Source organism: Rattus norvegicus, chromosome X, assembly GCF_021556685.1.
Source record: "Rattus norvegicus strain SHRSP/BbbUtx chromosome X, alternate assembly SHRSP_T2T, whole genome shotgun sequence".
NCBI lineage: Eukaryota > Metazoa > Chordata > Mammalia > Rodentia > Muridae > Rattus > Rattus norvegicus.
Genome location: NC_141554.1, coordinates 81563249 through 81588816, shown reverse-complemented (window position 1 = coordinate 81588816; position 25568 = coordinate 81563249). Strand labels below are relative to the sequence as shown.

The window sequence follows — 25568 nt, the reverse complement described above, 5'->3', positions numbered from 1 at the left end:
AAAAAATAAACAAAAATTAAAGTTAAAATTTTACTCTGTATTTAAAAAACCCAACAAATTATAACAATTAACACCATATTCCATAATAACAATTTAAATATTTCCCCTCAATCTGCTCTTATAATTGAAGTATTGTCATTGAAGTACAATTTAGGCATTATTTGTTCTAGGTATTTAGTTTGGGTTCAATTAAGTACTGTTATTTAAGAACAGTAACATTTATTTTGGAATATGTGGTAATAGTTTTTTAAGATAGTAAAATAGCGGTTTATTGTAAAACAAGAACTAAAATTAACAATAAATCAGCAAGCAAAGAATACAAAATAAGTGTTACTTTTCATCGACTTTGGATTTATTTTGGTTTTTTTTTTTAGCATATAATTGGCCATACTGTTTGATTTACTAGAATTGCATCCTATGAATTCATGAAGTATTCATGAAGGATAGAATTGTCTTCATTTTTTTGAAATCTCTATTTGAGCTTTCAGTATGCAATGGTCTTCAGATTTTCGTAACAAAACCCCTTTTCTTAGTGAGTCCAAGAAGTTACCTCTTTCTTTGTTGAAAACTGATGGTCGTTTTGGATCAGGGGTCACTGGGTCTGCTGAATACTGGAATACAGATAGAGCCTGTGGGTTTGGAATGCTAGGTGATGCTGATTTCGGAAAAGAAAATAATGACTGCAGGGTAAAAGATTTTGCGGATTTCAAGCCTGAAGAATGTGGTGATGGTGGAGTCAGTTTTTCTGTTGATTGATCAATGTAAATGTTTCCTGGTGAAGGAATTGCAAACCTTGATGACTGTGAATCAAAACGTCTTGGAGAAACTGAATGTTTTGGTGAGTAAGTAGATTGACATCTTGCTGATGCTTGTAAAAAAGATTCAGGTAATGGAAATGGGCTTTGGTAAGTTTCTAGAGCTGAATGCCTTGGCAATGCTGCATTTGTTGCCTTTGAATAGGTTGGAAAAATGTATTTTGTTGGTGGTTGGTGTGAAAATCTTGGTGTTGATAGAACTGAAGATCTTGGTGAATTTGAAGCTGAAAGCCTTGGTGATTGCGGAAATAAAGGTCTTGAAGATAGATAATCTAAAGATGGTGGTGACTGTACAAAGGAAGCATGGACAAGTAGATCTGAAGCTTTACCATTTGTTTCAGGTCTTCGTAGGAGTATTGGAGAAGAAGGCAACATTCTTTCTAACACGCTTGTGTTATCTTCTTCCGGTGTATCATCCTCTATTATTTCCAAACATTCAGGAGGTGGTGGTGGAAATGGAAAGTCATCATTGTCTTCTTCAGTAGTTTTAACATCCACCTCAGGGCTAGTCTGGAAGAAGTTGCAAAGATGTGTGGCTGCTGAAGTTCTCAAAAGGGGTGATGGAATCTGTGTTTGGGAATGCATATCTGACGCAGAGCATTCTGTATTTGACTCTTTTAACACAGTTAACCAATCATGTGGTGATGGAGATGGTAGAAGTGATGCTGTTTGACTCACAGACATCTCTGGCTTAGCACGAATTTGGACTTGAGGCTGTAGGTTAATTTCTTTCTTTCCAACTCCATATCTGATATATGACTTTGGATTTTTCAAATATTTGATTTCTTTCCTCTGAGGACATGGAGGGCTGGCTAACACTTTTCCTACAGCTTGTGTTAGGGCCTTACTTATTTCATTAATTTGATAGGAGGAAAATGCAGAACATTCTGTTGTTAATGGGTTCACACGTGAATGAGATAGATCTGGGCAACTGGATGGGATGTGGTCCACAGTAATGTCATTTTCCATCGGAGTAATTTGATGGACATCTTTTGTTTCAAACGGATGATCTATATTCTGGTTCTTTTTCCCGAATATTTCCTGCACTTGTTCATTAACTCCAGCCACAAACGTTTCTTCACAAGCTTTATAGTAGTGTGAAATATCAGGAGTAGCTGCTAAATCCTGATTACTGTCTGCAGAGCAAGGACTCACTACATCTTGTTCACTATTTTGGCAACGTGGAATTGCTAAATCATCACTATCATCTTGGTAGTGAGGAAACTGTACATTTTCTGTATCTTCTTGGAAACTAGGAACTGGTGCAACTTGTGGATTATCTTGAGAATAAGGAGTAGACATATACAGAGATGATGTCTGCACACTAGCATCATGAGTTTCGCATATTTTAGCAGGTAATGGAATGAAAGGGTACTCTAGATCTGTTTGAATAGATGCACTTTGAGAAGATTTTGACTTCTTAGCTTGTAAAGGAAATTCTTTTTCTGTGTCCTTCACAGTGATGTTATTGTTTAACTTGATTACACGTTCCTGTAAAGTATCATATCTACAAGAGACCTTATCAACCTCTTTGGATAATGCCCCAAGTATGCCTTCAGCATGCTTATTTAGATTATCTACTTGTGTAGCTATATTATTTAAGGACATATGGATTACACGAACTAACTCATCCTGAACGTTTTGAGTCACCGGCAGATTGCTTGGATCTTCACCATCTTTCTCTTCATTTAGTGACATGTCTGTTCATTAAAGTTGTTTGGAGGTGCACTCTCACCTTACCATCTTTTAACCATCAGCACCATTTCTTAGACCCACAATAGTATTTGGAGGCAAGAGCCTTACCAGTAACGTATGACCCTGGTGGATATTGAGCTCATGTGAGGACAAGTGCTGCCTGCTGACTTCATGTTTTGATCAGTAACCTGGCAACGTACTAGAGTTTTCTGTTTGCGTCACAAGTGAGAGAACAATGCCTCCCAGTCTCAGCAACACACTTCTCTCTGCCATACTGTCTGTTGAGGCTACTTAAAAGATAGAAAGATACTATGGAGAGGAAAAGCTTAGTTTATCCCCTGATTTCTTAGTGTTTGTATAAAAATGTTTGAGGATAAACTGTTCTATAGTTTCCAAAATGTACTGGCATGAGTTTAAACACTGTCCGTTTCCTTTTGTGACTCTAAACTTGTCTTCCATTTGACATGAGTGAGACATATATTCTCACTTGTGTTGCTATATGTCTGAGTAAGACAGTTTCCTCCGCTGTGTTTTTTGTGCAGGAACTTATCAGTCAGCTTTGCCTTTTAAATAAAAATTTTAGAGTCATTTTATTTTACATTCACTGAAGATTATTTTTCTGAAACAGTAGCAGCCAATAATTTTCATGCAGTTAGTACTAAGGAAAAGCTTCAGTGCGGGGAGGAAAAGTGCTCTTAGCATGCTTAATCTTGAAGCAACCTACGAAGAACTCAAATTTCTTCTTTGTGAACATAGCTGGAATTAAACCACAGAGAATAATCACAAAAATCACTATAAAAATCTAAAATTTTGTTTCTTTAAAGGATACAACTCTTAAATATAGGTCAAAGCTTTAGAAAACATTTTGCAATGACATGCATTCATCATCAGTTAGATTCATCAGCAGTTGTGGGATAACCTGATGAAATAATTTCCTTCACCATTTTTTGGCCCAAAACAATGGGTTTTAGCTTTATACTTCCTCGTCAAGTACTGCAGTTAGCTTTATCTTTGACACTTCTTCTCAATCATCCATACTGCTCATTTTAACCCCAAATATATAGTTAATTGTATCCAACTCTTTTCACTAAAGGCCACTGTTATGTATGTCCCTACTAGCATGGCTATATCTGTTTAACTTGTATCTCTGACAATGTTGTATCCTCTCTAGTTTTATTCTCTATCATCATGCATGCTTGTATCTACAGCCCATCTATTCATGCTCCAAAGGGTTTTGTTGTTGCTGCTTGTTTGTTTTTAATGTACTTGCCTGGTGAGATGGGTTATCTGATAAAGATGATTGCTTCCAAGTTTGAGAACCTTAGTCCAATTCCTGGAATCCAGTTTGTGGAAACAGAATAGATTCTTGCAAGTTGTCCTTTATTCTCCATGATCATGATGAAATATCCAGACACACCCTGACACAGCCAGCCCTGCCTCCATAAATAAATAAATAAATAAATAAATAAATAAATAAATAAATAAATAAATTTTAAAAGAATTGAAAAGAACATTTAAAATTTATGGATATAATTTGGGGGTGAATGCCAACGTTAACTACATTCATTGGTTCAGCAATGACCAGTGGTGAACTACCTGGAAAACATTCAAATGCCTTGGTAAGAGTTGTGGAAGGATTTCAGACTCCAAATGTAATAGGAACTCCACAGTAAGACCAACAGAGTCAACAAACCTAGACCCTTGGGGCTCTTAGAGACTGAACCACCAACCAAAGAACATACACATCTGCTACATATGTGTAAGGAGGGACATAGGCCTCTCTGCACATATGTAGTAGATGTGTACCTTGGCCATCATATGGGCCATGAACAACTAGAGTGGGGGCTATCACAAAAGCTGTTGCCTGTCTGTGAGATATGTTCTTCTAGCTGGGCTGCTTTGTCTGGTCTCAGTAGGAAAGGATGTGCCTAGTCCTGCAGAGACCTGATATGCCAGGATTGTAGAATACCCAAGGGGGCCTTACATGTTCAGAGGAGAAGAGGAGGGGGAGGATGGGGGGAACAGGAGTCAGGGCAGTGAGCAGGATATAAATGAATTAAACATTAAAAAAATAAATAACCAACAAAACAACCATTGTTATTACTTCATTACCAAGCATGCTAAATATCCCTGGATCTAGGGACTATGAGAAAGAGGACATAGAGAAATTTATATTTCTTTTTTTTAATTTTTTATTTATTCATTTATTATATATAAGTACACTGTAGCTGTTTTCAGATACACCAGAAGAGGGCATCAGATCTCTTTACAGATGGTTGTGAGCCACCATGTGGTTGCTGGGAATTGAACTCATGACCTCTGGAAGAGCAGTCAGTTGCTCTTAACCACTGAGCCATCTCTCCAGCCCAAAATTTATATTTCTTAGAGATAAGTTGATATGCCAAGAAACAGGTATTTACCACATTTTAAGACAAAGGGCAATTAATTTTGAAAATTAATTAACTCTGTTAATTGCGATAGAGTTAGTGTGTAATTCATTGGAAATATACAGTGAAAATGTCTATGTTCATCTCTTTCACTGTGGGCCAATGATGCCTTGATGAAAACCTGAAATTTTAACATTATGGTTTTGAAGAAAATGGCAGTTTTGAAAATGGACAAAATTAAGGTTATATAGACTGACAGGTGCCATGAAGCCTGTAGTGAGGTGCCTGAAAACAATGAAAAGACCTAAAATTTCTCTTCAAACAAGAAGGAAAGACAGCTCTTAAACAGCAAATGGCTTACTTATAATGATGTTAGTAGATGTAACCTTACATTATGCTTTAGTATGTTTTGTCATTTTCCTTTTGACATTGTTTTCTGATTACAACCTTATATTATTTTCTTTTGATTTATTACACCAGTATATTCCTTTGTAAAATTATTTGTTAATATTTTGCTATAATATCATTAGGCAAATACATGTTCTTTCTACAGTCTATAAGAAACTCTTAAATTCAAAAGTTAAAATAATGAGGGCAGCAATCTTGTAAGAACTGGTAACTTGAAACAACTCTGAAAACTAGATACTATGTCTTCATCACTGCAAAATCTACATACTCAAATCTATGCTAGATTGTTTAAGTTATAATGATTTACTAGCATCATGATTATCAGGCACATCATGATAAATAGATGTTGCTATTTTATGCTAATCCCTGTAATGTCAGTCTACTGTCTTCTTTATCACTTGTGTAATTTGACATCTATAGTGATATCTCTCTTCCTGATTCCTAGCAAATGATTATCCTCTCAGCTCTAGGCCAAAAAGCCTCTCTTTCTCTCTTTTGATAATACAGGTTGCTACTTTTCATTCTTAGATATATATGGTCCATGTCCATTATCAGCATGCAAATTTTAGAAACTTTTAGAAAAAAAATTGGATCTTTAGAATCTATAACACCCAAGACTAAAGGTTTAAAGTCTCAGAGGGGGGAATGAAATAGAAAGAAAGGTAAAATTATGGGGATATGGGAATAGAAAGGAACTCCTCTTCCAGGAGTTTTGTTGAAGACTTTCAACAGCCAAGAAGCAAGAATTCTAACATATATCATATTTTCTAAAGTCTTTTTTCTTTCCCTAGTTATAAGCCTGTGAATTATATAGGATTCACACTAACAATATGCTGCACAAAACTAGTGACAACTGTTTTTATTGTCTCTCTTTATAATCCCACCAAGACATCTTTAGATAAGCATCAAAACAGAAGGGTGAAAATCTTCCTTACCAACATTTTCAGTCAGACCTTGTCACCAAAACTGAATGTATGCCTAATGCTAACATGCTAGGATGAAAGTCTCCCTTGAAAAGCCTATATCAACATAGGGCTATGTTTTATTCTTTCTCTAAGCATTTCTCTTTCTCTTAACCCTTGTGCTCAAAATCTGTTAAGTCAGTTTAATGGTTATGAAGTCTTATGAATCCTTACTCTCTCTGAACTTCTACCAACAGTTAACAGTTGTAGATGGAAGGACAGACATTTTCTTTAGTGCTATAGACTCTGGTAAATTGTTTGTGCTTCTTTACTTATATATCTCCATGAAAATGCGTGGAAGCTTAACTAAGTGTGTCACCAAAACAAGACATGAAATTAGAAAAGAGACAGGTTGGGAAGAGGAAGGATACCAGTGAGAGTAGGAAAAAAAGAAGAGATGGTGATGGGGGTGGATATCATCAAAATGCATTCTACACATGTATGAAAGAGTTATAATGAAACATTATTATAATCTATACATTACTAGTACAAAATAAAAAAAAAAATAAGATGCCACTCTTCTTTGAGAAGTTGGCACACCATGCTCTTGGGTGTGCTTTTATTTCTTGAGCATCTTTCCTTCTACCTTCAATAAAACTGAAACTCTGCCTCATATTGGGTAGACTTTAAATATCCTTTGAAGCCAAAAATCCTGGAGTTACCTGACTTGTGATTCCTAAAAACAGGAAAGACTTTACCACTGACAGGTGTTTCATGTCTAATCAATGGATGGAGTGTGGTGCTTGGGGTTTTGTATATGTAGTAGTGCTGAATTATAGTGGTATAATTAGTTTTAAATAAATTTGTAAAATATTGTAAAGTTAATATGTAGTTTGAAACGTTATAATAGATCATTACAAATATATTAGATATTGCAAAATTATCTAGAAAAAAATAAAATTGTCAATTTCTCATACTTCGGGGAATCACAATCCCTGGCCTCAAGCTCTACTACAGACCAATAGTGACAAAAATGCATGGTATTTGTATAGAGACAGACAGGTTGATCAATGGAATAGAATTGAAGACCCAGAAATAAAACCACACACTTATACACACTTGATCTTTGACAAAGAAACCAAAAATATACAGTGGAGAAAAGAAAGCATCTTCAATAAATGGTGTTAGTCTAACTGGCTGTCTGTATGTAGAAAAATAAAAATAGACCCATATTTTGTCACCTTGCAAAAAACTCAAGTCCAATGAACCAAGCACCTCAACATGAAACAAGATACACTCAATCTAATGGAAGAGAAAGTGGGAAAGAGCCTTAAAATCATTGGCAAGGAGGAAATTTTTTTTTATTAACTTGAGTATTTCTTATATACATTTCGAGTGTTATTCCCTTTCCCGGTTTCCAGGCAAACATCCCCCTCCCCCTCCCCTTCCTTATGGGGGAAATTTTCTAAATAGAACTCCAATGGCTCATGCTCTAAGATCAAGAATTGATAAATGGGATCTCATGAAATTGGAAACTTCTGTAAGGCAAAGGATAGAGTCAATAAGACAAATCAGCAACCTACAGATTGGGAAAAAAATCTTCACTATCCACATCAGATAGAGGGCTAATATCCAAAATATATAAAGAACTCAAGAAGCTAACCACCAAAACACCAAACAAACCAATAAAAAAAATGGGGTATAGAACTAAACCAAGAATTCAAACAGAGGAATCTGGAATAGCTGAAAAGCACTTAAAGAAATGTTCAAAGTTTTAGTGAACAGAGAAATGCAAATCAACACAACCCTGAGATTCCACCTTATACTAATCAAAATGGCTAAGATCAAAATCTCAGGTGACAGTACATGTTGATGAGGATGTGAAGAAAGAGGAACACTCCTCCGTTGCTGGTGGTATTTCAAGCTGGTACAACCACTCTGGAAATCAATTTGGAGGTTCCTTAGAAAATTGGAAATAGATCTACCTGAAGTCCCAGCTATACCACTTCTGGGCATATACCCAAAAGGTGCTCCATCATGCCACAGGGGCACGAGTTCCAGTATCATCATAGCAGCCTTATTTGTGATAGGTAGAAGCTGGAACCAACACAGATGACCCAGGACAGAAGAATGGATACAGAAAAATGTGTTTCATTTACAGAATGGAGTACTACTCAGCTATTAAGAACGAGGACATCCTGAGTTTTATAGGCCAATGGATTCAAAATAGACAATATTATTCTGAGTGAGGTAAGTCATACCCAAAAGGACGTGCATGGTATGTACTCACTAATAAGTGGATATTAGCTTTTTAAAAAAGTACAGAATACCCAGGATACAGTCCACAGATCTCAGAAACCTTAACAAGCTAACGGGCCCAAGTGAGGATGCCTCAGTCCCACTTGGGAGGAAGAAAAAACCAACCACAAGGGAGTGGGAGGGAGGAACCTTGTAGGGAAAGGGGACAAGGGTGATTGGGTAAGAGGGGAACATGATCTGGTATCGGGTTGGGGGAAAGGACTGAAGCCCTAAGAGAGAACAGAAAGAATGGAACAGGCGACCTTGGCAGGTAGGGTGTTGGGAGGACCCTCGAGAATTTACCAGACACGAGGGAGGTAAGAGACTCTTAGGACTGGGGGGGGGAGGGGCACTAGATGAAATGCTCTACAGCGGGGAGAGGGAACTTTTAGAGCCCACCTCCAGTAGAAAGATGGGGCATCGAGTGAGTGATGGGGTTGCTATCCCACAGTCAAAGCTTTGACCCATGATTGTTCCTGTGTGAATGAACTGCAGGGATGGAAATGGAGAAGAGCCTGAGGAAAAGATGGTCCAGCTACAGGCCCAAAGTGGGCTCAAGCTCCAGAGGAGGGCAAAGGACCTAACACTATTACTATTACTATTACTATTACTATTACTATTACTATTACTATTACTATTACTATTACTATTACTACAGATTTTATTCCCCTCTTGGCCCACCATCCAACTGTTCCACAACCCACACCTAATTCCCATGTCCCCTGTCTTCATGAGGATGTTTCCACCCCACCCACTCCACCAGACTTCTAAATATCCTGGGGCCTCCAGTCTCTTGAGGGTTAGATGCATCTTCTCTGACTGAGGCCAGATCCTGCAGTCCTCTGCTGTATATGTATTGGGGATCTCACATCAGCTAATGTGTGCTGCCTGGTTAGTGATCCAGTGTCTGAGAGATCACAGGGTTCCAGCTTAATTGAGACTGCTTGTCCTCCTACAGGGTTACCCTCCTCCTCAACTTCCTCCAGCCTTGCACCAATTCAATGAGAGGAGTCAGCAGGCCATTGGGAGGGTGCACATATCCTCATCTGACTCTTTCAACTGCTTGTTGGGTCTTTTGGAGAGCAAACATACTAGGTTCCCTTTTGTGAATTCACAGCTGAGGAACGCCGAATGGCTGAGAAGCACCTAAAGAAATGCTGGCGAGTGCTCATGGAATGGCAGGATTAATATAGTAAAAATGGCCATTTTACCAAAAGCGATCTACAGATTCAATGCAATCCCCATCAAAATACCAATCCAATTCTTCAAAGAGTTAGACAGAACAATGCAATCCCCATCAAATTCTTCCCAGAGCTAGAGAGAACAATTTGCAAATTCATCTGGAATAACAAAAAACCCAGGATAGCTAAAACTATCCTCAACAATAAAAGGACTTCAGGGGGGAATCACTATCTCTGAACTCAAGCAGTATTACAGAGCAATAGTGATAAAAACTGCATGGTATTGGTACAGAGACAGACAGATAGACCAATGGAACAGAATTGAAGACCCAGAAATGAACCCACACACCTATGGTCACTTGATTTTTGACAAAGGAGCCAAAACCATCCAATGGAAAAAAGATAGCATTTTCAGCAAATGGTGCTGGTTCAACTGGAGGTCAACATGTAGAAGAATGCAGATCGATCCATGCTTATCACCCTGTACAAAGCTTAAGTCCAAGTGGATCAAGGACCTCCACATCAAACCAGACACACTCAAACTAATAGAAGAAAAACTAGGGAAGCATCTGGAACACATGGGCACTGGAAAAAATTTCCTGAACAAAACACCAATGGCTTATGCTCTAGGATCAAGAATTGACAAATGGGATCTCATAAAACTGCAAAGCTTCTGTAAGGCAAAGGGCACTGTGGTTAGGACAAAACGGCAACCAACAGATTGGGAAAAGATCTTTACCAATCCTACAACAGATAGAGGCCTTATATCCAAAGTATACAAAGAACTCAAGAAGTTAGACCGCAGGGAGACAAATAACCCTATTAAAAAATGGGGTTCAGAGCTAAACAAAGAATTCACAGCTGAGGAATGCCGAATGGCTGAGAAACACCTAAAGAAATGTTCAATATCTTTAGTCATAAGGGAAATGCAAATCAAAACAACCCTGAGATTTCACCTCACACCAGTGAGAATGGTTAAGATCAAAAACTCAGGTGACAGCAGATGCTGGTGAGGATGCGGAGAAAGAGGAACACTTCTCCACTGTTGGTGGGATTGCAGACTGGTACAACCATTCTGGAAATCAGTCTGGAAGTTCCTCAGAAAATTGGACATTGAACTGCCTGAGGATCCAGCTATACCTCTCTTGGGAATATACCCAAAAGATGCCCCAACATATAAAAAAGACACGTGCTCGACTATGTTCATCGCAGCCTTATTTATAACAGCCAGAAGCTGGAAAGAACCCAGATGCCCTTCAACAGAGGAATGGATACAGAAAATGTGGTACATCTACACAATGGAATATTACTCAGCTGTCAAAAACAATGACTTTATGAAATTCGTAGGCAAATGGTTGGAACTGGAAAATATCATCCTGAGTAAGGTAACCCAATCACAGAAAAACACACATGGTATGCACTCATTGATAAGTGGCTATTAGCCCAAATGCTTGAATTACCCTAGATGCCTAGAACAAATGAAACTCAAGACAGATGATCAAAATGTGAATGCTTCACTCCTTCTTTAAAAGGGGAACAAGAATACCCTTGGCAGGGAATAGAGAGGCAAAGATTAAAACAGACACAGAAGGGACACCCATTCAGAGCATGCCCCACATGTGGCCCATACATATACAGCCATCCAATTAGACAAGATGGATGAAGCAAAGAAGTGCATGCCGAAAGGAGCCGGATGTAGATCGCTCCTGAGAGACACAGCCAGAATACAGCAAATACAGAGGCGAATGCCAGCAGCAAACCACTGAACTGAGAATAGGACCCCCGTTGAAGGAATCAGAGAAAGAACTGGAAGAGCTTGAAGGGGCTCGAGACCCCATATGTACAACAATGCCAAGCAACCAGAGCTTCCAGGGACTAAGCCACTACCTAAAGACTATACATGGACTGACCCTGGACTCTGACCTCATAGGTAGCAATGAATATCCTAGTAAGAGCACCAGTGGAAGGGGAAGCCCTGGGTCCTGCTAAGACTGAACCCCCAGTGAACTAGATTGTTGGGGGGGAGGGCGGCAATGGGGGGAGGATGGGGAGGGGAACACCCATAAAGTAGGGGAGGGGGAGGGACTAGTGGGATGTTTGCCCGGAAAACCGGGAAAGGGAATAACACTCGAAATGTATATAAGAAATACTCAAGTTAATAAAAAAAAAAAAGAAAGAAATGCTGGAGAGGATGTGGAGAAAGAAGAACACTGCTCCATTGTTGGTGGGATTGCAGGCTGGTACAACCATTCTGGAAATCAGTCTGGAGGTTCCTCAGAAAATTGGACATTGAACTACCTGAGGACCCAGCTATACCTCTCTTGGGCATATACCCCAAAGATGCCCCAACATATAAAAAAGACACATGCTCCACTATGTTCATCGCAGCCTTATTTATAATAGCCAGAAGCAGGAAAGAACCCAGATGCCCTTCAACAGAGGAATGGATACAGAAAATGTGGTACATCTACAGAATGGCATACTACTCAGCTCTCAAAAACAACGACTTTATGAAATTCGTAGGCAAATGGATGAAACTGGAAAATATCCTGAGTGAGGTAACCAATCAGAGAAAAACACACATGGTATGCACTCATTGATAAGTGGCTATTAGCCCAAATGCTTGAATTACCCTACATGCACAGAACACATGAAACTCCACAAGGATGACTGAAATGCGAATGCTTTAAAAGGGGAACAAGAATACCCTTAGCAGGGAATAGGGAGGCAAAGTGTAGAACAGAGGCAGAAGGAACACCCATTCAGAGCCTGCCCCACATGTGGCCCATACACATACAGCCACCCAATTAGACAAGATGGATGAAGCAAAGAAGTGCAGGCCGTCAGGAGCCGGATGTAGATCGCTCTTCAGAGAGACAGCCAGAATACAGCAAATACAGAGGTGAATGCCAGCAGCAAACCACTGAACTGAGAACGGGACCCCCGTTGAAGGAATCAGAGAAAGAACTGGAAGAGCTTGAAGGGGCTCGAGACCCCATATGAACAACAATGGCAACCAACCAGAGCTTCCAGGGACTAAGTCACTACCCAAAGACTCTACATGGACTGACCCTGGGCTCCAAACTCATAGGTAGCAATGAATAGCCTAGTAAGAGCACCAGTGGAAGGGGAAGCTCTTGGTCCTGACAAGACTGAACCCCTAGTGAACGGGATTGTTGTGGGGAGGGCGGAAATGGGGGGAAGATTGGGAGGGGAAAACCCACATAGAAGGGGAGGGTGAGGGTGAGGGGTGAGGGGGATGTTGGTCTGAAAACCAGGAAAGGGAATACCATTTGCAATGTATATAAGAAATACCCAATTTAATAAAGGTGAAGAAAAACTTATTTTGTTCTATTTAACTTGATTTAGGTTTTGTGACTGACTTCCAGTTGACTCATCAAAGTCTGAACTGCCCTCCAATTAGATGTCCTTTCACTTTTTTAAACCTCATTGCTTCCTTCTACAAATTAACCTTACTCCATTGTTGGGGATTAAAGTCTCTCTTCATAATGTCTGGCTGTGGGTCTCTGTATTTATTCCCATATCCTACAGAAGGAATCTTCTCTGGTGCTAATTTATGAGTAAAGCATAGATCTTTAGGAGTCCTCTTTTTACTTTTTGTTTAGACTAGTAGTATTTTGTTTAACCCTAGGATTCTGAGCTACCTTAGCTCTGACTCTTATTTACCAAGTAGCATCGCTTATGGACTGGGCCTTAAGTCAAATGAGACATTGGTTGTTTACCCAGCGTTGTACCACTATTGCCCTAATGTATTTTGTAGGCAGTACATTTGCTCAGCCATGGTCATTGCAGATTTATTCATGATAGCTAGAAGCTTCAAACAACCTAGTTGTCTCTCAACAGGAGATTGGATAAAGAAAATATGGTACATTTACAAAATGTGGATTTACTTGGATATTAAAAAAAATCATCATGAAATTTGCAAGCAGATGGATAGAACTAGGAAAAAATCCTTAGTGATGGAACCCAGAACGATAAATATGCTTTGCATTGCTTTTATGTGGATATTTTAGGTTTTTAAACTTATTTTTTATTTTACTTTATGCTTATGGGTATTTTCTCTGGGCATCTCTGCTTGCCTGGTTTCCACAGAGGCCAGACAAGGGAGTTGACAATTTTGTGTTGTATTTGTCCTTGTAATCTAGTGGGCTGTGATAGTTCCCTGCATATAATGGTCACCCAAATATTTGCCTTGGGAATGAGTGAATTGATTAATAAACTTCTCAAATTAAAACATGAGACTCTTATAAATGAGTACTACGTCACATCATTTTACTCATTCTCCACACTTCATATTTATCCCCTTTATACATTTATGACCACTTCTTTAATTATATTCTCCAAAGACTCCATTTAGTATTTCTCATTTGTACATGTGTGTAAGGTTGAGCAGTTATTAGGGATTAGAGAACCTGTCAGTGAACTTGTCCCTAGAGAATTCTGATTTTCTGACTCAGTGGCAATTGATTGATCATCTGTAGTTCTTCATCTAGAGATGGGCATCATAAAAATTTCTCCAAATATGTTGGCATGCCAGCTGGTCTTGTTTTATATTTGTAGATTTCCTGTTATGTCTAGGGGCCATTATCTAGCAGAGGGCATCTGGCTTTTACACTCTTTTTGTCTCCTTTAGCATGATTTTCCTTAAGCTTTAAGCATAAGGGTTATGATGTCTATGTTTCAGTTGAAATGGGACATGCCACAGTCCTTTTTTGCATTTTGACCAGTTATGGGTCTTTGTCATAGTCTGCATGTGTTGGAAGAAACAGCTTCTTTGCTGAGGGGTGAGAGCTTCATTTATCTGTAAGTATAAGGATCAGTATTTAGAATATAGTCAGGTATTATATTGGTTTAAGAAAGGGGCAGTAACTAGTTCTCTTGTAGGTCCTTTTAAGCCACTGGTAGTTGGCTAAGCTAAGAGTATTAGGCATGAATTCTCTTTTGATGAGAAGTCCTCAAGTCCAATTAAATGGCTGTTGGTTATTCCCAAAATATTTCACTATTGCTGATGACTTCCTAGGCTTGCCATTGTGGTTATTTGTAGGCTTTAAAGCTGAGGATAATTGATCGCCTTTCTCCCTTATTAGTTTGCACAGCACTTTCTTTCTTTTTCTTTTTTTTTATTAACTTGAGTATTTCTTATATACATTTCGAGTGTTATTCCCTTTCCCGGTTTCCGGGCAAACACCCCCCTCCCCCCTCCCGTTCCTTATGGGTATTCCCCTCCCAACCCTCCCCCCATTGCCGCCCTCCCCCCAAGAGTCTAGTTCACTGGGGGTTCAGTCTTAGCAGGACCCAGGGCTTCCCCTTCCACTGGTGCTCTTACTAGGCTATTCATTGCTACCTATGAGGTCAGAGTCCAGGGTCAGTCTATGTATAGTCTTTAGGTAGTGGCTTAGTCCCTGGAAGCTCTGGTTGCTTGGCATTGTTGTACATATGGGGTCTCGAGCCCCTTCAAGCTCTTCCAGTTCTTTCTCTGATTCCTTCAACGGGGGTTCTATTCTCAGTTCAGTGGTTTGCTGCTGGCATTTGCCTCTGTATTTGCTGTATTCTGGCTGTGTCTCTCAGGAGCGATCTACATCCGGCTCCTGTCGGTCTGCACTTCTTTGCTTCATCCATCTTGTCTAATTGGGTGGCTGTATATGTATGGGCCACATGTGGGGCAGGCTCTGAATGGGTGTTCCTTCTGTGTCTGTTTTAATCTTTGCCTCTCTCTTCCCTGCCAAGGGTATTCTTGTTCCCCTTTTAAAGAAGGCAGGAAACATTCACATTTTGATCATCCGTCTTGAGTTTCATTTGTTCTAGGCATCTAGGGTAATTCAAGCATTTGGGCTAATAGGCACTTATCAATGAGTGCATACCATGTATGTCTTTCTGTGATTGGGTTAGCTCACTCAGAATGATATTTTCCAGTTCCAACCATTTGCCTACGAATTTCATAAAGTCGTTGTTTTTGATAGCTGAGTAATATTCCATTGTGTAGATGTACCACATTTTCTGTATCCATTCCTCTGTTGAAGGGCATCTGGGTTCTTTCCAGCTTCTGGCTATTATAAATAAGGCTGCTATGAACATAGTGGAGCATGTGTCTTTTTTATATGTTGGGGCATCTTTTGGGTATATGCCCAAGAGAGGTATAGCTGGATCCTCAGGCAGTTCAATGTTCAATTTTCTGAGGAACCTCCAGACTGATTTCCAGAATGGTTGTACCAGTCTGCAATCCCATGCACAGCATTTTCTAATACTGTGAGAGCTCATCTTTGTGGAGAAAACTTCATGGAGAAATCATCGGTTCAGCTCAATTCCTCCATGGAGGACATGCTTTTTTTTTTAAGAGAGTCGAAATAACAAGGAATTTTAGTCTGCTTGGACACAAAGAAAAAGGAATAAAGAGGATGTTTTTAAAGACCTAGGAGGGAAGAGGTAAAAAGTATGTTTAATCAAAGTCAGATTAGATTGATTCCAGTCATAGCACAGGGCTATGCAAATTCCTTGACAGAAAACAGAGCATAGTTTACTCCATATTTGTTTTTTTCATAATTACTGGCAGTGAAACATAGTCCACATTCAGAAAAAAATTAAAAGCAAAAACATTCACATAGTTAGATATCAGGATCCGAGACATTGTCATACCACTGTGAGCTGTTTCTTTGTTTCTTGTCATAGTGAATGTCACATTTTTCTAGCAAAACAAAACAAAACAATATGGAGAACCTACTCAAACTTCAAAATTATATTTTACTGCCATCAAGTGGTTCACTTGCTTGCTTTCTAAAATAACTTTCTGAATAAAATAAATGACTACTTCTATTACTAATTGTCCTAGGAGGGTACCATATGCAAGGTCCCAAGGGAGTGAAAATTTTCTTCACCCCACAATCACCTCATCTGACAAAAGGACCTCCCCATGCTGTTTTTTGATCATTATTCTGTATATTATGACATTTATTTATTTATTTATTTATTTATTTATTTATTTATTTATTGGTTTGTTCTGAAAGGAATATCCACAGTGCTGGCCATACTAAAAGTGTTTAACTTCTGGGCTCTAGTGATGCTCCTTTCTTAGCCCATTGTTAGATGTGGCCATACTTTAGTATGGCCAGCTCTGCTCCATGTAGTACAGAGATGCAAATGCTTTCAGGATAGTGAGAGAGGGCTACTATAGATTGTGTTCTTCAATGACCAGAACCACTCTTAATGTTTTCCCCCAATATGGGTTACAGGGTATGGAACGTACACGTGTATATGACACACATGGGTGCAAACATGCACATCACACCTGCACACACAAATATTTTTATGCATACTTTCCTACTTTCATATATGTACAGTGGTTAAATAACAATAACAGGCAGACATTTGTGACAGACAAAACTTCTGTAACAATCACTTTTATGTGACTGATCAATATAACAATGATTAGGATGAGGAAAGCAAGCAACTGTTTTCTTGCCTATGAAGTTCTATCTGTTTGTCAGCAACATATGTCTACCCAAGAACATAGCACAACATAGCCTTTCTGCAATGAAGTGGTGGGTATTGTGCTCTGTCTCTTAAAGTAACAGAAAAAAGACAAAAGTAATTTTACATTATTTACAAGTAAATATTATTCTGCATTCTTTTATAGACTGTTTAAGATTTGTCATGAGAGATACATCCTTTCTACTACAAATTCTTCTGCTCCTCAGTAACTATTAGTGGCTAATAGAACTAAACTTGAATATGAGCCAAAAAATGTTTAAATTCTTTAAGTACAGTGATTCTTGTTTGCTACCAACCAATTTAAGTCATTGAAAAACTATTTGTGTCCACTAAAATCCTTGGGTGCTCCAGTCCACAGGCATCATCAGAGGGTTTATTTCATTCTCAGTGTGAACTGGCCTTAACAGTTATTGACAGAACAGTCCTCAGGTGTTCTTCGGGCACGTCCTAGATTAGAAAAGAGGCCAAGCTTTTTTTTTTTCATGTCAGGGACTGTGGCTGAATTGCCCTGTCTGTCTGCTTTGCCTTTGTCTTAATGTAAAGTGGTTGAGAGTAGCTTCACTCTTCAGCACTCTGAACGTCCACTAAGATTGGACCATCTTCCTCGCCCTATCAGCTTTATAACAATACTCTTATGTTCCACGCTGAAACATAAAATGTATTCCACACAGTAAGAATTGGGGGGCAGTTACTCTTGAACTGCTGATTAGGGAATCTTATTAAAGACAGGCAACATGAGTGACCATAGGCTCCAGAGCCTTCTCTGAGAGCATGTCTATAGATTTGTATGTGCACACATGTACTATTTCTCCCTAGAGGAATACTATAAATTCTTGCCTTCACTAGTTCTAACTTTCACAGCAGCTGTCTACAGTCAATGCGTGGTAGTGTTACAGGATGCAAATGAGAAAATCAACAGTGTCTTAGTCAGCAAACCATTGTTATTTAAGGAGTCAACATGAAGGCAGATTTGTCATATTTCTTTTTTATTCAGTTTAAAATAACTTTTAATTAGCTTACAAAACTTGAGTTTTCATTGCAATGTTTTCACATATGTAAGGAAATATATATATATATTCTTATTTGACCCCAGCTTTCCCACGCTCTTTTCCTCCCCACAAATAGTTTATCATTCATTTTGCATGACATATATTTCATTACTTTCTCTTGGTTCTCACCCCAAAATTTACATAAATAAACCTCTTAAAGTAAAAGATAGATTAGGTAATTTACAAAATCTGCTCAATTTTCATCTGTTTCGGGAGACTCTGAAACTTAGGTATTTTCGAGACAGGATCTCATCTAGAACAGAATAGCCTTGAGCCTACTGTGCAGCCCAGGCTTTGACCTTTTGACCCTCCATACTAGCTTTCTCATTATTAATTAATACCTACACAATCATAGTATTTCATAAATGGTTTTCTAGAAGACATTTAATGTGTAAATTATGTTTTTAAAATTATTCAATGCAGTAATAAAACTGATAATAGGAAGCCAAATAACAAGTAAGAATGGGCAAAATGATCACAGTACTAGTAATATCAGATACCTCATATCTAACAAGCCTGGTCTCCAATTTGATAACTAGTTAATGTTGCTAGTTTATAAGCTACCAACTTCAACACGAGGAGGAAGCTTGATATTACTACTCTCAGTTCTCATTCTAGCAATGCTTTAGGCTACAGAGCAATTCACCAGATTCCTTTTGCTTCCTTAACTATAAAATGGCAACTAATTGTTAGGTCTTTACTCCAATATAGACTAGAGTAAGAAAACTACACATCAGTTCAATGGAAGACTCATTAAAAGAAATTAAAATCCCCCAAGCAACTTGTTCCATTTTGATCTTCATCAGGTGTATCCTTTTGTGTCTTATTTTATTTCTTCCTACTTTGAACTTACCTTTTTTGAAGTTAATGCTACTTCTCTCGATTGTTAGTATCTCAATGTACTATATTATTTCAAAAAGAAAGTAATCTAAATGAATAATTGGGGCTTTAAAGAAACCCACCTGAGACTACAGATGGATGAAGTAATAGTTGCATTAATCAATATACATAAAGAATTGAAGTTTTTGAGTGTTCTATTGTGTGACTATTCTTTATCACAAAATTGTCAAACAAATGCTCTATATTTACAAGGGTGGACTCATTTCATTTCAAAGCATGAAAACTAGATATATAGATATAATCCAGCTTCTAATCTTGACTCTCAAAGGTTATATCCAAACTAGTAATCTTGGATGGCTCTAACTAATACTATATAGTACTATCTATTATCAGTATTATATACATACTATGTATTATCTATATACAGTATTCCTATTATCAGGTTTATTACCACATTGAATAATTTTAAAAAACATAATTTACACATTAAATGTCTTCTAGAAAACCATTTATGGAATACTATACAGTCTTAATAAGTAAATGACAGCACTTATTATTATTGAATTACTACATTGTTTAACTGTATAATTCTCATTTGTAAATGAGTTGTATTTGGGGGCTTATTGAGAAAATCTTACTTTGTAGCCAGGCAGGACTAGAATTAACTTTGTAGCTCACCCTGGTTGGAAATTCATGGTAATCTTCCTACCTCTGGCTCTGAGTGCTGGAACTATAGGTGTGTGTCCCAAGATTTGTCATCTTTCAACCTGCATGTGGGTAGCACCTGCCAGCTAGGCAGACACACATTACGCTCGAGTGCTTAAGCTTGCCAGTCACTTTGGCTAATTTATTTTAGACTCACTTAAAATTTTGAATTATTACCTGTAGATGGATTTCACCCTTTATTAGTTTTTTCTCTGCAAATTTCATCTTAGGCCATTATTTTGTGAAGATGTTTTCTGAAACAATATAAAACAAATCATAGGTATTTTTAAAACAATTTCCTAACCTGTTTTTGATTCATAATTTGTGGTAGTAATCTATTCAAATGGAGTGGCAGAAGCCACACTTGAGTCTTAAGAGCAGAAAGAATCTGAATCAAGCATCGCTGTTGTTCCACTCCAGCTGACTAATTTCTCACTATGAGAACAACTATGTTCAGAGGGTATCCTCCAGCCCAGTGAGACCTGATGTGAGTGTCCTGAGGTCAGGGAGAAAGAGCATGAGAGTGACTGTGGCAAGACCTTGTGCCTGCACCGTTTAGCAGTCCTATGTAGACTTTTCCAAAGACTTGAACTTGCAATTTAGAGGAAAAGAATGAGATCTGAAGTTAGTAAATATTACATGCATGTTTTCTCTATTCCCACTCTGCTGTCAGCACTGGAACACTGGATTGGGTGCCTTGTTGCTTGCCTTTAAAATGCTTTGAGCTGGGTCCTAGGTGCATTTGGGTAATGCAGCCTTTTCTGCTGTTCAAACACTGAATGGGGATCAATTGTATTGATATACCTATTCTTTGCTGGGGAGGGTGGTCACCCATGACTGAGGAGTGATTCAAACTGAGGGACCATTGTGATTCATATTACAGTATTTTAAAACTAACTTCCCTCTTTGGGATAGTATTAACATGCTTTTTCTTGCCTTTATGTTTTCCTATAATATAAGTCCTCTCTACACATAGCATCATAGTAAAAATGAGTAAAAGATACATACTTACAATAGTTTACATGTGTCATATAGAGATTATCTGAGGTGCATGAGCATTACTCGAAAGTCTATGATTCCAATAAATTGGAAGAATATGCCACTTAGCAACTCAGAAGATCTATAATTTACCCTGATAGGAACAGGTCATATTCAGTACCTGGATGTCTAGAGCATTTAACATCCACATGTTATTAACATTTGAGATTAACATGAAATTGATTCGACATAACACCGAGTAAGCTGTAATGTTTTATATAGGAAATGTCAGGTGCCTGATAAATTTTCCTCACCAAGTGGAACTGAAAGCAAGCTGGTCAGAAAAAGATTGCCCTTGTATCAGCTGGTTTCTGAAGCCTAAGGAGATTGTTCTCATCTCTGAGGTCCTGCAACTCTGACTCCAGTGTTCTGAAACAAAGTTGGAGACTCACTAAATAAAAGACACTAGAACCCCAAATTGGAATAATGAAAAGTTTAGGTCAAAGAGATAAAATAAAAACAGCTATTGGGCATGAAAAATGGCTGTAAGAATTTAGTTACAAGTACTACACAAAAACATTTCACCACATGCAGATAATGCAATAGTACAATAGGAAGCCAGCTCATGTACTGATCAAGCAAGCCCTCTCACCATATAACAAAAATAATTTAGATGCACTTATTTGTACGGAATTGTCATATATCTTTACCATTTGTCACAAAACAGGAAAAAACGGCATATTACTTAGCAATAAGTTCTCTTTTTCTTCCCCATGTACTGATTTCTGCATCAACTGTTCAATTTTCACTTGGAAAAAATGTAACTACTGATTCTATTTGCTTGGTTTCTATACATCTAAAAATGCATCATGGAGTATAGATAAAATAAAAATAAGGGATTTTTTTACTTGGTTTCTGATTTCATAAAACATAGAGAGGGGATGGCTGTTAAAAGAAAGAGGAAAGTTCTCATCTGACTATATGCAGAGCATGACGCTGTGAAAGAGTTGTGTAAAAATATGCCCTAGTGCTTTGGGAGCTTCAGCATACAGAAACTAGCTTCAAATAGTATTAACTGCCTCCCCACGCCTGTGTTCTAATATATTTACATTTCTTTCAGTCTCTTTTTACATCACTAAAGCAAATGGCATGATCTCAAATATTAATTAAGGATATCTGAACCTTGTAACTTCCCTATTTCCTACCAAATACAAACAGACATGTAATGCCCAGCAAACTAGGGGTGAAGATCCAGGATATTTAGATTATTTTAATAAAATCTTTGAACAGCAAATATAAAAAAGAAAAATAAAATTGTAGTTCTTGTTTTGTGTTTCTCCCAGAATATATTTTTCTTATTCTTTGGTTGATATTCTTTTGGGCAGCAACTTCTGCCAAGGCAGATCGCTACCTTGTCTGCTTTCCTGAAGACACCACAGCCTGAAGGCATCCCAGGAGTTCCACTGCATGTAGGGTCACAGCTTGACTGCTTCTCTGTAGACTCAAGAATCTGAAGGCCTCCTAGGAGATCTACTGCAGCCAGGGCAACAGATCAGCAGCTTCTATACCCCTATGAAGACCCCACAGACCGAAGGCCTCCCAGAAGAGCCACTGTAGCCAGGGCAACAGGTTACCAGCAAACATGCCCCTCTGAAGACCCCACAATCCGAAGGTCACACAGAAAGTCTACTACAGCCTGTGTCACAGCTCTACTAGGAGACTTGAAGCAATCCAGGGCTACAAGAGGCAGGCTCCAGACAGAGACACCCAGACCAGCCAATATTAGGAATAACCAGAATTGGAGAGGCAAGCTCACGATCATAAGCAACAAAAGTCAACATACTTTGGCATCATCAGAACCCAGTTCTCCCACCACAGCAAGCCCTGGATACATAAACATACCTGAGGATCAGGATGATGACCTAAAATCCTATCACTTAAAGAAATAGAAGAAGTCATTAAGAACCACCCCACCCCAAAAATAAGAAGCTCAGGGCCATATGACTTTAGTGCAGAGTTCTACCAGACCTTCAAAGAAGACCTAATGCCAATATTCCTCAAACTATTCCATAAAACAGAAGCACAAGGAATACTACCTAATTCATTCTATGAAGCCACAATTACTCTGACACCTAAACTACACAAGGACCCCACAAAAAGAGAGAACTTCAGACCAATTTGCCTATGAATATTGATAACACTCAATTATTGAGTGAAAAATACTCAATAAATTTCTCACAAACTGATTCCAAGAACACATCAAAGTCATCATTCACCATGATCAAGTAGGCTTCATCTCAGGGATATAAGTTTGGTCCAATATATGAAAGTACATTAATGTAATTTACTATATAAACAAACTCAAAGGAAAAAAAAAACACATGATCATCTCCTTAGATGCAGAAAAAGCACCTGACAAAATACAACCCCACTTCATGTTAAAAGTATTGGAGAGAACAGGAATTCAAGGTCCATTTATAAACAAAGTAAACACAATTTACAGCAAACTAACAGCCATTATCAAATTAAATGGAGAGATATGTAAAGCAATCCCACTAAAATCAGGGATAAGACAATTAGTTAATATAGTACTCAAATTTCTAGCTAAAGCAATAAGACAACAAAACCAGATAAAGTGTATACAATTTGGCAAAGAAGAATTCAAGGTATCACTATTTGCAGATGATATGATAGTATATATAAGTGTCCCCAAAAATTCTACCAGAGAACTTCTACAGCTGATAAACAACTTCAGCAAAGTGGCAGAATATAAAATTAACTCAAATAAATCAGTAGCCTTCCTTCATACAGACAAAAAATGGACTGAGAAAGAAATTAGGGAAACAAAACCATTCAAAATAGACACAAATAACATAAAATATCTTGGGGTAACTCTAAGCAAACAACTGAAATATCTATATGACAAGAACTTCAAGTCTCTCAAGAAAGAAAACAAAGATCTCAGAAAATGGAGAGAGCTCCCACGATCATAAATTGTCATAATTAACATGTTAAAAATGGCCATCCTACGAAGAGCAATCTAGAAATTCAATGCAAGCCCCATCAAAATCCCAACACAATTATTGAAATACATGGATTTCATCTAATACATCTAGAAAAGTATAAAAACCCAGAATAGTCAAAACAATTCTTACCAATAAAATAACTTCTGTGGGAACCACCATCCCTGACCTCAAGCTATAATACAGAGTAATAGTGATAAAAACTGCATGGTATTAGTAGAGAGACAGACATAATGATCAATGGAATAGAATTGAAGACCCAGAAATAAAACCACACATTTACAGACACTTGCTTTGAAAAAGAAGCCAAAAATATACAACCAAAAAAAGAACGCATCGTCAACAAATGGTGGGTCTAACTGGCAATCTCTATGTAGAAAAATGAAAATAGATCCATATTTGTCACCTTGCACAAAGCTCAAGTCCAAGGATCAAGAACCTCAAGATAAAACCAGATACACTGAATCTAATAGAAGAGAAAGTGGAAAAGAGCCTTGAACTCATTAGCACAGGGGGAAATTTTCTAAACAGAACTCCAATGGCTCAGGCTCTAAGATCAAGAACTGATAAATGGGACCTCATAAAATTGGAAAGCCTCTGTAAGGCAAAGGACATAGCCAATAGGACAAATCAGCAACCTACAGATTGGGAAACAGTCTTCACTAACTCCACATTGGATGAAGGGCTAATATCCAAAATCTAGTAAGAACTTACCAAGCTAACTACCAAAAAACCAAACAACCCAATCAAAAAATGGGGACTAGAACTAAATAGAGAATTCACAATAGAAGAATGTTGAATGGCTGAGGAGCACTTAAAGAAATGTTCAAAATCCTTAGTCATCAGGGAAATGCAAATAAAAATGATCCTAAGATTCCACCTTACTCCAATCAGAATGGCTAAGATCAAAAACTCGGGTGACAACACATGGTGGCATGGATGTGGAGAAAGAGGAATGCTCCTCCATTGCTAGTGGGATTGCAAACTGGTACAACCACTCTGGAAATCAGTCTGGCAGTTTCTCAGAAAATTGGAAATAGATCTTCCTGAAGTCCTAGTTATACCAGTACTGGGCATATACCTAACAGATGCCCCACAATGCCACAGGGGCATATGTGTTCATAGTGGCCTTATTTGTGATAGCCAAAAGCTGGAAACAACCCAGGTCTCCCACAAAAGAAGAATGGATATTGATAATGTGGTTCATTTACAGAATGGAATACTACTCAGCTATTAAGGAGGACATCATGAGTTTTGCTGGCAAATGAGTGGAACTAGAAAATATTACCCTGAGTGAGGTAACACAGACCCAAAAGGATATGCATGCTATGTACTCACTAATATGTGGATATTAGCCAAAAAAATGTACAGAATTCTCGGATTAAAATCCACAGAACTCAAGAAGGCTAACAAGCAGAAGGGCCCAAGTTAGGATGCCTTAATCCCACTTCGGAGGGAGAAGAAAACAGAGAATGGGTAGAGGGAGGGAGGGACCTGTCTTGGTCTTATGCAGCTGTTTTTCAGGCAACCAAAGCTTTTGTGAGCTCTTGAATCCTGTAATGTCTAGAAGACAGTGTTGGGTTTTGTTTGTTTGTTTGTTTGTTTGTTTGTTTGTTTGTTTTTGCCAGTTCATTCTTACCTCTGTCTCTTATGATTTTTCTGACCCCTCTTCTGAGATGGTCCCTGACTGTGGACATGTGTGATATCAATGTTCCATTTGTAGCTGAGAACTTCTTTGACATTAATTTTCTGCACTTCAGCAAGTTATACGTTTCTGAATT

The 25568-nt window shown here is 38.2% G+C and overlaps 1 protein-coding gene across 1 annotated transcript in view; it reads right to left on the bottom strand.

The window, feature by feature from the left end:
- Positions 1-330: 330 nt before the first annotated feature.
- LOC147998279 (uncharacterized) overlaps positions 331-25568 on the bottom strand; it is a 35387-nt gene continuing 10149 nt past the window's right edge. The window contains exons 3-5 of the mRNA XM_087600989.1: positions 19964-20040; positions 3781-3947; positions 331-3266 (exon numbers count right to left, since the gene is read on the bottom strand). Coding sequence (XP_087457115.1) covers positions 456-2513 — 2058 coding nt within the window. The 5' untranslated portion in view covers positions 2514-3266; positions 3781-3947; positions 19964-20040 and the 3' untranslated portion in view covers positions 331-455. The remainder of the gene's footprint in view (positions 3267-3780; positions 3948-19963; positions 20041-25568) is intronic.